This window comes from Echinops telfairi, unplaced genomic scaffold (genome assembly GCF_000313985.2).
Source record: "Echinops telfairi isolate 266 unplaced genomic scaffold, ASM31398v2 ScPeMD7_7424;HRSCAF=8462, whole genome shotgun sequence".
Classification (NCBI taxonomy): domain Eukaryota; kingdom Metazoa; phylum Chordata; class Mammalia; order Afrosoricida; family Tenrecidae; genus Echinops; species Echinops telfairi.
In genome coordinates, this window is record NW_022111324.1 from 69,444,754 (window position 1) to 69,455,748 (window position 10,995).

Below are 10,995 nucleotides of genomic sequence, written 5' to 3' on the forward strand. Positions count from 1 at the left end.
ATGGGCGCAGCCGGCTTGTCGGCGCTGACCCGCCTGGGCCTCTCCGCGCCGCGCCTCCCCGCGCAGGCCCGGCCCGGGTGGCTCGGGGTCGCCGCGCTGGGACTGGCCGCCGTGGCGCTGGGGGCCGTGGCCTGGCGCCGAGCGCGACCCAGGCGGCGCCGGCGGCTGCAGCAGGTGGGCACCGTGTCGCAGCTGTGGATCTACCCGGTCAAGTCGTGCAAGGGGGTGCTGGTGGATACGGCCGAGTGCACGGCCATGGGCCTGCGCAGCGGCCACCTGCGGGACAGGTACGACCCGCCGGACCGATGGGCCACGTTGGCTGGGCTCGGGACCAGGACGCGCCCGTGGGAGGTCTGCAGAACCCTTCCCTCCTTCCCCAAGAAGTCGAGAGCGGGAAAGGCAGGGGGAGACAGAAACAAGGTCCTAGTTCCCGGAGAGCAAACCTGGGGACGCAGGACTCTGAACCAGGCCCCGTGACCGGACCCACTTTCCACCGCCGAGGGGCGCTGTCAGGCCAGGTGTTTGCCTGCGCTCCAGCAAACATTAAGCCTCCATCTAGTGGGATTGGTCCCAGACGCTTTATGTTTTGAGACTTTTGCGAACTTAGAAACAATGCAAACAGCGGTAGTCAGCCCTCAAGGAAGGGCTGCAGGCCGCGCACATACTAATGGCTGGCTGCAGCTTAGCAAGTGCACTTTTACAGCTTACAAAGTGCGAGTGTCCCGAGTTTCTGCTTATGGTGCTGAACATTTGGCAAGCGATATTGATTGCACAACATGATGAATGTGATTGGTGTCACGTTACTTGTGATAAATACTAGATTGTAAATTTGTTATGTATTGTTCGACAATACGTGTGATGGTATTTACCATTTCCCCTCTGATTTCCTCCATGGATCTTTTGTGGGCAAAGAAACAGATGCCCCGTGTCACTCAGCAGTGGGACTTTTGTTTCCCTGAATCTGCTTGTGCTTAGGAAATACTGATTTTCATTAATGCCTGATCAGGGTTGTGGGGATTCCCCGGATTCAGAGATTGAAGGACTCAGGGCTAGTGGCTTTGTCCTCTTCCAGGTGTGGCTGTGGGTCGGCCCCCGGCCTCCTTGGAAGACTGCATTCCAAACTGCTTCCTCCCAGCCCAGTCCTCAACTTCACTGGAAAACTACACAGGTCTGGAGGGGCTGTGGCTTTTCCGAGGGAGAACAGAATAATCCGTGGAATACTGGAAGGTGCACCTTTCCCTCAGGAAGGAAGCCAAGAAGGCAATGTAGCTCAGGAGTTGCACAATGGCCTTGGCAAGCTGGTTGAATTTACTGTTTGTTCTCACAGGCTCCAGAGGCAAAGGACATTGTGTTTTTATTACACCAACCCAATGTTTATCAAGCTCCTATTATAATTGATACTAATAGGAGATGATATGTCAGTCAACTAGATTCAAGTCCCAGTGGCATGAAGCGTTCAGCACTTCACTGCTAACCACAGGGTGGGAGGTTTGAAGCCACTTAGAGCCACCTCGAAAAAGATCCTTGCAATCTGTTCTTCATAACCCTAGGGAGCATTTCTCTTCTGTGCCCATGTGGTGGTCATGCGCCGCAAAGGCCCCAAAGCTAACAACAGCAACCACGGGGCTAATGTCTTTCTTTCTGTTGGTAGTCATACTCACGGAAAATGTGTCACGAGGAACAAACAGAGGCCTAGAGTCACTCAGACCTGTGTGACAACTTGGAAGGGAGAGAGGGACACTGCCTGGTAGCCACCTGGGGTAGTCAGGAAGGATTTTAGAGAGATCACAGCTTCAACTACGGCTCAAAAAATGTGAACTTTTCAGGCAAGTCCGTTCTAGACAGAGGGGACCAACTGGGCTAAGTGACCAGGATTCATGAGCCCGTCTTGGGAGGAATTGAGTGAGGAGAGAAAGTGAACCCAGGTATGCTAAGAGAGGGGGAGATTAGCAGGGAAGCAGCCGACCTATGGAGTGAGCATTTGATCCTGTGCGGAAAAGCAGGCCTTGAAGAGATTTGAATGATGGATTAGTGACATGATCAGACGGAAAAGCTGAGGAAAAGCTGTCGGCCAATCTTACTGCTCAAAAGATACGTGGGTGCTAGTATGAAGCAGCTGGGGCAGGCAGGCCAGGGCTCTGTGTGTCTAATGTGGGTGGAGAGAATTGAGAAAGGAAGGGCCTATCCTAGGCGAGGGGCTAACCTATTGATCTCAGGTAGCTGAATACCTGAGGCGCTCTGCTGGTGTAGTGTGTTGTGCAGTGGGCTGCTAACTGCAAGGTCAGCAATTCAAACCCAGCAGCTGCTCTGAGGGAGAATGATGAGGCTTTCTACTCCATAAAGAGTCAGTCTCGGAAACCCACAGGGGCAGATCTATAGGCACCATGGACTATAGGACCATGTCCCACAGGGTCACCATGGACTAGAGGACAGTGAGTTAGTTAGCTGAATGTCTCAGCTGTTAAGAGTTTTGGGTGCAGGGACAGGGCCCCAGACCATAAGAGAGAGGGTTGTTGAAAGGCCTATATTTTTAAAGGTCAAAAGTGCCTGATGAGTTTCCCCCTTATATCTGTGCATTTTAAAAGCAAAAGCTCACTTGTCTAATTGTGATGCAGTGGGGTGAGATTACCACAATGCATCCACATTTGTTTTGCCTCCTAGTTGCTACAAGGTACTCTACACAGTTGTCCTCTTTTCTTGAAATATTATTTTTGGGGAAACTGGCCTATTCCTCTCATTTCTCATTCATTCATGTCTTTCTGAGAAGTATCTGTAGGCCAGTAGAACTGAGCTGGGAAAAAATATGGTCAAGATTAACAATAAGCCTTGTATCAAATGTGTAGAACCCACAGCCCTGAATATATTTGCATAAGTCCAATATTTAAGCCATACTAAGTTGATGTTGACTTAAAATTCATGAAACACTTATTTAGAGATGAGAGGTGAATCTGACAAGGTATTAGTAGCACTTATATGCTTCTCAACTGAATTGGAGTCTCTGTGATTAATCCAAGAAGTACCCAAACATTTTTTGAAAACCTCTCTACCATGGAGTTAATTCTGACTCACAGTGGCCCTATAGGACAGAGTGGAACTGCTCCGTGGGCTTCCAAGACTGCGACGCTTTGAGGGAATAGAAAGTCAAGGCAAGGAGCAGCCCAGCAGTTCAGTGGGCTGCAGACAGTGGTGTGCCAGGTATGCAAGGTATTCCTTGCGCCCTCACATCTTTTGAGACATAGATTACTGCTGTCTCCTTGCGGCATGTTTAAGACAGTGATCAAGTGTTTTGGCCATTGCCATGAAAATATAATCAACATCTTTGATTTCTGTACCACCAAGAAGCTCCAAGCGTTCGGTCAGTATTACATGTCCGGGGCTTGAGTGATGATTACATCTGTTTTGAAATTAACCTCAACAAAGAAAAACAAAAACGCCAGCAGCTTGCCTCGCTGCTGACTTTCGAGAACACAGAGGCAGACAGACCAATCCCATTCCCTGTGCACCTCCCCTCGCCCCCAGCCCCCCTTCCACACCAGGCTGAAGGGGGAGGAACCCAAAGATGACAGCGTATAACTAAAGCACCCTCGAAGACCAGATGACTGTCCTACTGGCCCACACAAATATTGCATTTTGTAAATGGCAGGTTTTGGCTCGTGATCAACAAGGAAGGGAACATGGTGACAGCGCGCCAGGAACCTCGGCTGGTCCTGATCTCCCTGACCTGTGATGGGGACTCTCTGACTCTCAGTGCAGCCTTCACGCAGGACCTGCTGCTGCCCCTCAGACCACCCACCACGAATGCGATACACACGTGCAGGTAAGACTCGGGGCCTGAAGACGTACCTGCCTGCTTCAAAAAGCATGGACTATGGGGAGAGTCCTGAGAAACATGCTCTGTCCTCACAGCCTTATCATGATCTCACTGCTATGGAGTCATTTCCATCTCATGACCCTATAGGATAGGGTAGAATGACCCCTGTGGGTTTCAGAGACAGTCAACCATGCGAGTAGAAAGCCTCTTTCTCCCATGGAGCGACTGGTGGTTTCAAACTGCTGACCTGGTGACTAGCAGGCCAACACATAACCTACTGTGTTGCCAGGCATCATTTATTCACCTTCATTATTGTTGTTGTTGTTGTTTGCCAAGTTCTCCACTCCAAGATCTAAAAGAGGAAAATGATGACGTGGTTGCAGAAGCTTTTGCTTTATGGCCACAGGGGTCACATTGAGAGCCACAGGCACAAAAGCCAGGGAGATAGGGTCTGTGAAGTAAAGAATTTAATCATTCCCAAAGCAACGGGGTCTTTGCCCTGGGATCTTTCAAGCGATCCCTTGGAATTTCCCAAGTAACTAAGGTACTTTTGTTATCTGCCTCCGGATGCTTGAGGGTTTGTGCTAAGGGCTGGGACCAGCCTAGACAGAAAGGCTGCTATGTGGCACGATATCAGGTGACCTTGGCGAGCCCGGGTGGTAGAGGTGGGTGGGTGGGGGGTGGGGTACAATCCAATCAATCATGCTTATTAAACAGCAGGTCCTCATCAGGACTATGTACTGTAGCCAATAAAGGCTGTGAGCACAGAAACTCCAGGGGCTTCCTGGTCGGTGAAAGCCATCCATCCTTTCTGGGACATGCAGGCTGGGTGTAGGGAACTTTCCTAGACCTTGCCCTCTGTGTTTCTTCATGTGTATCTTTCATGCTATACCAAAATGGTAACTGTGCGTGTAGTGCTTTCTCTGAGTGATGCGACTCCTTCCTGTGCATTAGTAGACCTGAGAGAGTATGGGAGGGACCAGGTTAGAAATGAGGGAGGCAGCCTGAGGAGCGAATGGAACTGCCCCCCTCCCCAAGTTTGTAGGCAGTATGTTAAAGTGAGGGGGCCGTCCAAGATCCTGCTGGCATGTGAAGTCTTGGGCAGACTTAGTGGCCTGCGACCTGTGGGCTGTGGCTGAGCTTTGGGTGACTAAGGTCAGAGGAAGCAGTGGGTTCAAACTGCTGACTTTGCGGTTAGCAGCCCAGCGCCTCTGCACCACAAGGACCCTTGGGAGAATTAAAGTTTGGTCTAATTATACTTGTGAAAGTTTATGTATTTGGGAGCCAGATGAAATGTGAATGGTAGATGTAGTCCTTAGCTTATTATAGGAAATATAATAAAAAATGTAAATATATGTCAAAAACGGTATAAATCCTCCCAAAGTCAGAAAATGTAATACCAGTATAATTTATATATAATATTTTATAGGAGTCCCAGTGTCTCTATTGAGTAATATTGGGCTGCTTACTGCAAGGTTAGAGGTTCAAACCCAACAACCGCCCCTTTGGAGAAAGCTGAGCCTATTTGCTCCAGTAAAGATTTATAGGCTTAGAAACCCTATATGCGGTCGCTATGAGTTAGAATTGACTTGATCGTCATTTGTTTGTTTTTTAGTCCTTGAGTTTTAAGAATTATAATGCTTTAGGTTTAATTTTGTTGTCTTTCTTATTCTAAAAGTTCACACACATTCATTGTTGAAATGATGGAAACTGTCAGGGCAGGGTGAGGGGGCGTGGTCAGCAGCTGAGTCAACTGCAGTGGATGTTTTGGCGTATTTTTTTCCTGCCTCTACAGCTCATACTTCTAAACCAAATTGAAGTGATATCAAAAAGAGACGAAGGGAAAAAAACAAGTCTTAACTACTGTTGACATGATTAAGTTGCTGTGCTGAACATTTTTCATATACAAACATCATTTCAAGGTTCAGGTAACATTTCATTCTGTAAGTACACTCTGCTGTGTCCTGTGATTCCGGTTCTGGCTTGGTTTCGACTGTTTCCAGGAATGAGGAGTTGTGTGATAAATATCTCGATATGAATCTTGGTTCATATGTCTTATTAATGTTTTGTTAGAGAAGAAATCTTAGTATTGGTTTTGTTAGAATTCTGTACACCGCGTTGTTTTGTGTGAATTGCTCTGTACGCTGTCACCGAATTGTTTTGTGGAAAGGTGATTCCAGCTTCTGGCCTATTTATCTGTGGGACAAAGATGAGGCTTTCTACTCCCATAAAGAGGCACAGCCTCAGAACTCCCTGGGGCTGTTTACCTCTGTTCTCTGGGGCTGCTGTGAGTCCGAATGGACTGAAGACAGCAAGTGAGATGGGAGCATGCTGGTCTCACTGTATTCTCGAGGATGTTGACAAGCATCCTGTTCTTTTCACTGGCAAAAATGCTACCTTCTTGATTTAATTTTCATCTTGACCTGAATGAAGTAAACCTTTTAATATGCTTGTTGGCAATTTGTCTTTCCTGTTCATATGCCATGTTTGTTTGCCATGGCTAGATGTCTATCCAAAATTTCTTTTCGCTAGTATAATTTTTTCTTCATTCAACTTTTAATTCATTTGGAACTGTATGGAAACTCTTCTCATTTTTCACGGTTCCATGCAGACTTTTGGTTGATGCCTCAAAGACAAAACAGGGATGTGTTTAGAAATAGCAAAATGAGAAGAAGGCTTAGACATGCTACCCAATTTGGCAGGCGTTTCCAGCAAAGATCACAGGCCCGCCTGGGCCTCAGGTTTCTGTTGGCAGCCCAGACTTTCCTCCTGGGAAGCCGTGGTAACCTCAGCCTCCAGTTTCTGAAAGATCTCTGAAGAGTTGTGGCGCCCAGGGTCACCTTGAAAAGGTCATGATCATAGCCAAGTACACCTGTTTTCACGGTCAAGGCTGTTATCTGATTTTTTTTACCCACTAATGGGGTAGAACAAGCTGGACCTTTGCATGGGTGATTCAGGCAAGCTGCCCAAGACCATGCCTAGATGATCTTTGGCTAACATCTCAGGAGCCTTTGGAATTTGTTTGCTTCATCTTTTAGACTTCTTGGGACTCAGGCTAAATGTCGGAGGACGAACAAGAGGATAAAGGACAAAGTCCACCCGAAGGCCTCAGGTTCCAGCGTGGGTGATGCTCAAGACCCACTCGTGGAGGTTGCAATGGAAAGAAGTGTCAGCCTGAGAGGGAGGGCATTTGTCATTGTTTTGGGTAGCCCAATAGGGATGCAAACACTTTAGCTGAATAAAGGCCAGTATTGCCAATAGAAGCCCGAAGGCATCTAGGGAGTCTTTCTCAACAGACCCTGTAACTAGGACAAGCCCCTGGGCCTGTGACCCCCTAAGGTCAGTGCTCGCCATTGGTGGAAACAGGATGTGTACTTCAGTATGCTCACCCTCCTGACTGCATCCACATAACACGGCCATGATTTATCCCAAGTCAAAGCCCCACACCATCTGTACCTCTACTTAATCATTGACTCAGTAAGTTCATTCAGCTTAACACAAACAAACACATGTAAACACACTCATTAAAAAGGGAAACCTGGGATGGCCAACTCAATTTGCCACATGGGTAGTACAAAGGATTGGAGTCTACCCAGAGGCTCCTTGGAGGAGAGGCCTGGTGATGTACTTCAGAAAAACCAGCCCTTGAAATCTCTCTGGAGCCAAGTTGTACACGGTCACATTGGAGTGGCCATGAGCCAGAGTCGACTTGACAAAGAATGGAAAAGAAAAGTAACAAATAAGAAAAACGCTTCAAATAAATGCCATCATTTCTAGTTGGAAACTATTGCCTAGAGCGATCTTATTGCTACAGTCTGTTTTTCCTTCGTAAGAAAGGTAACCAAGTCATATTTGTGAAGGAATAGTATCCAGTCCTGCCAGGCACGAGGGACCTGTTTGCACTACGCTGGGTTTTCTCCCTGTGCCCTTCGCCATTATTTCCTACTGCGCTCAGGACGACCCATTTACGATCATCTCACTCTTGTACTACACTTTGGGAAACACTGGCCTATACTATAACATTCCTTTCTTCACATCTTCAGAAGTGAAGGAGCCTGGGTGGCTCGGTTGGTTGGAAGTTGAACTGCTAATCATAAGGTGGATGGTTCAATCCCACCAGCCTCTCCATGGGAGAAACAAGAGGCTGCCTGCTGAAACACGAGGCTACCTACTCCCATAAAGATTTACAACCTCAGGAGCCCTACATTGGTTCTCTAGGAGTCTGAATCACCTCGATGGCGATGGGTGGGTAGGGAGACCCTATGTGGAAACACTGCCAAGTCCTGCCTCATCCTTACAGATGTTGTTGTATTTGGGCCCATTGTTGTAGTCACAGTGTCAAGACCTTTTGTTGAGTCTTCTTCTTTTTCACTGATGTTCTATTTGACAAAGCATGCTGTCCTTCTCCAGGGAAGTGGCCCTTCTGATCACATGTCTAAAGTACATGAGGTAGTCTTGTCCATTCTCACTTCTAAGGAGCATTCTGCCTGTACTTCCTCCAAGGCAGATTTGTCTGTTCTGCTGGCAGTCCATGGTACTGTCAATGTTCTTTGCCAACAGCATACTTCAAACGTATCGGTTATTTTCCATTTTTTTTATTCACTGTCCTGACGATACTTTTATATGCATATGAAAAACAAGCCAAGCCAGACCAACTTTTATTGAGTCAATTCTGACTCACAGCAACCCCGTACGACAGAATAGGACTGCCCCTTGCATACATGGTCCCCACCAACACCAGCAGGGCATCAGAGTCGATGCACAATACCACAGCTTGGGTCAGGTGCACCTTGGACGGCAGTGATATGTAGACACTTGTAATTCTCAAATCGTCAACCTCACAACTGGTTGTGACTTGGGCAGGGGAAACTTTAAAGCCTAAAGAGCGATGAAAACAAGCGAACAAACCGAAAACCCCACACTAGTTGCCATCGAGCCCCTTTGACTGGTGGCCACCCTTGTGTGTCCGATTGGGGCGGTGCTCCGGAGAGTTTTCAGAGGTACATCTCCAGGCCTCTCTAATGCCCACCAGCCTTGGAGTGAACTGTTTGCAACATCTGGAGACTCTGATGTTATTCCTGGTCATTAAATGAATAACGCCTAGACCTGTAATATTTTAAGAGCCCCAATGGTTGTAGGACCCCTGGTGGTGCAGTGGTTGCTTGTTGGGCTACAATCCACATCATTGGCAGTTAAAAACCACCAGCAGCTCCGTGGGAGAAAGACCGGCCTTTCTACTCCTGTAAACAGTTATAGGCTCAGAAACCCACATGGGGTCACGATGAGTCAGCACTGACTTGATGGCAGTGAGTTTGGTTTGGGTTTGGAATGTGCACTGCTTACACTTTCGACTGACTACTGCAATTCAAAACCACCCACCACTCTGGGCGAAAGAGGGCGCTTGCTACTGGGGTCGAGATAGGGGCATGGAGCCCACAGGGCAATCCCTCTCTCCCCTGCAGGATCCCTATGAGTCAGCGCCTACTGGAGGGCTGCGAATTTGGGTCGGTTTTGGTAATATTTTATATTTGGAGAACATTTTCATATCCATTAAGTGTGTGTGAATTATGATTATGCCAGCAAAGTATAGTCAATTGTGTTGGTAGACTCTTGTGGTGGTCAATCAGAGTTCGCAGTTTACCTTCTATTAATAAATTAGCTTGCTTCTGGGGCACTCAGCACATTTTCAAATATAGAATCTCATTGAATTCTCCTCAGAGACCTTTGGAGGAGCCCCGTTGGCCCAACAGGTTCATCAGAGGGTTGCAGTTCAAACCTCCCAGCTGATCTTTGTAGAAAGACGTGACAGTCTACTTCCATGCAGATTGACAGTGTTAGAAGCGCTGGGGCAATTCTGCTCCATCCTAGAGAGTCGTTGTCAGTCGGAATCAGATCAGCAGCAACAGAATTCAACTTCTTTTTTCTTTTCCTCTGTGGCGGGGAGGCCCAGCCGAGTCTCACAAATGGGTGCCAACACCAAGGCACAAGCCAGTAGCTGTTGAGAGGACTCACGGTGGCCTGTGTGGGCTAGTAGAACTGTGGGTCAGAGGGCTTTGAAAGGCTTTCATCTCCAGGCCTTCCTTGTGAAGTGCTTCTGGGTGGTTCCAAGCCAAGCGCTTAACCAGTTGTACCACCCAGGGGCAAAAGTGGGCAAAGTAAGCCCTAGACCAGTACCTATATTTAGGTGTCAGGGGAAGGGCCAGGGTTACTGCACTGCCTTCTGAGAGGGAAGGCATTACAACTTCACAGCTGGGGGCAGCTTTTCAAGCCATGTCCACCCTTTGCCCTTGTGTCCCTGCAGAGTACACGGCCTAGAGATCGAGGGCAGGGACTGTGGCGACGCGGCGGCCGAGTGGATAACCAGCTTCCTGAAAACACAGCACTTCCGCCTGGTACACTTCGAGCCCAGCATGCGGCCACGGAATCCTCACCAGATAAAGGACTTGTTCCCGTCCAGTGAGAAGGTGAGAGGAGCTTGGCTTGAGTCTTCGGTCTTTGGTGTGCCCTGGGCAAGGAGGACGTCCTCTGAGTGGGCAGAGCCAACTGCCCCGCTGCTGCTCTCGTGGCCAAGGGAGTCACCCAGGTAGCTTGGCCGGGGCTCACAGTGACCGGGACCCACCAGCAGTGGGCAAAAAGAATACCCTTCCCCTGGGAACATGAGCTCTGCCTCTTGATTTGAGGATTTTTGTGCGGTTTTGCCCATGAGCATCTGCCTACCTTCCAATATGTATGCCAGAGTTCGGATGCCCCTGTGGTTTCCAAGTCTGCTACAAAATCATCTCTTTCACTCCACGCAGTAGTTGTCTGTGGACACTAGAAGGTTCCCAATCCCTGGACTCAAAATTAACCAGGCTGGTCTTTAAAGGAATAAGGTTCTAAGGATTCTTAATAAACACAGCTTTTACGATGGCAATTAAACAAACAACCTAAACAGCGACGGTTAGCATAAGTACTTAACATTCATTTACAGGTTGCATAAAAAATAAGCATCCATGAAATTAAGGAATGTTTCTGTCAATTGGGAATCCTGGAGGAATGGGTGGGGGGCGAGGAGGCCCCCCGCTCCCACTCCACGCTGCTGGTGTAGTGGTTACATTTTGAGCTGCCAACCACAAGGTCAGCAGTTCAAAACCACTAGCTGCTCCTCAGAAGAAAGATGAGGCTTTCTAAGCTGATGGTGCCCG

The 10,995-nt window shown here is 48.2% G+C and overlaps 1 protein-coding gene across 1 annotated transcript in view; it reads left to right on the top strand.

Annotated features, from left to right (window-relative positions):
* MTARC1 (mitochondrial amidoxime reducing component 1) overlaps positions 1–10,995 on the top strand; it is a 26,238-nt gene continuing 15,243 nt past the window's right edge. Inside the window, exons 1-3 of the mRNA XM_004699921.2 lie at positions 1–287; positions 3,644–3,817; positions 10,113–10,275. Coding sequence (XP_004699978.1) covers positions 1–287; positions 3,644–3,817; positions 10,113–10,275 — 624 coding nt within the window. The remainder of the gene's footprint in view (positions 288–3,643; positions 3,818–10,112; positions 10,276–10,995) is intronic.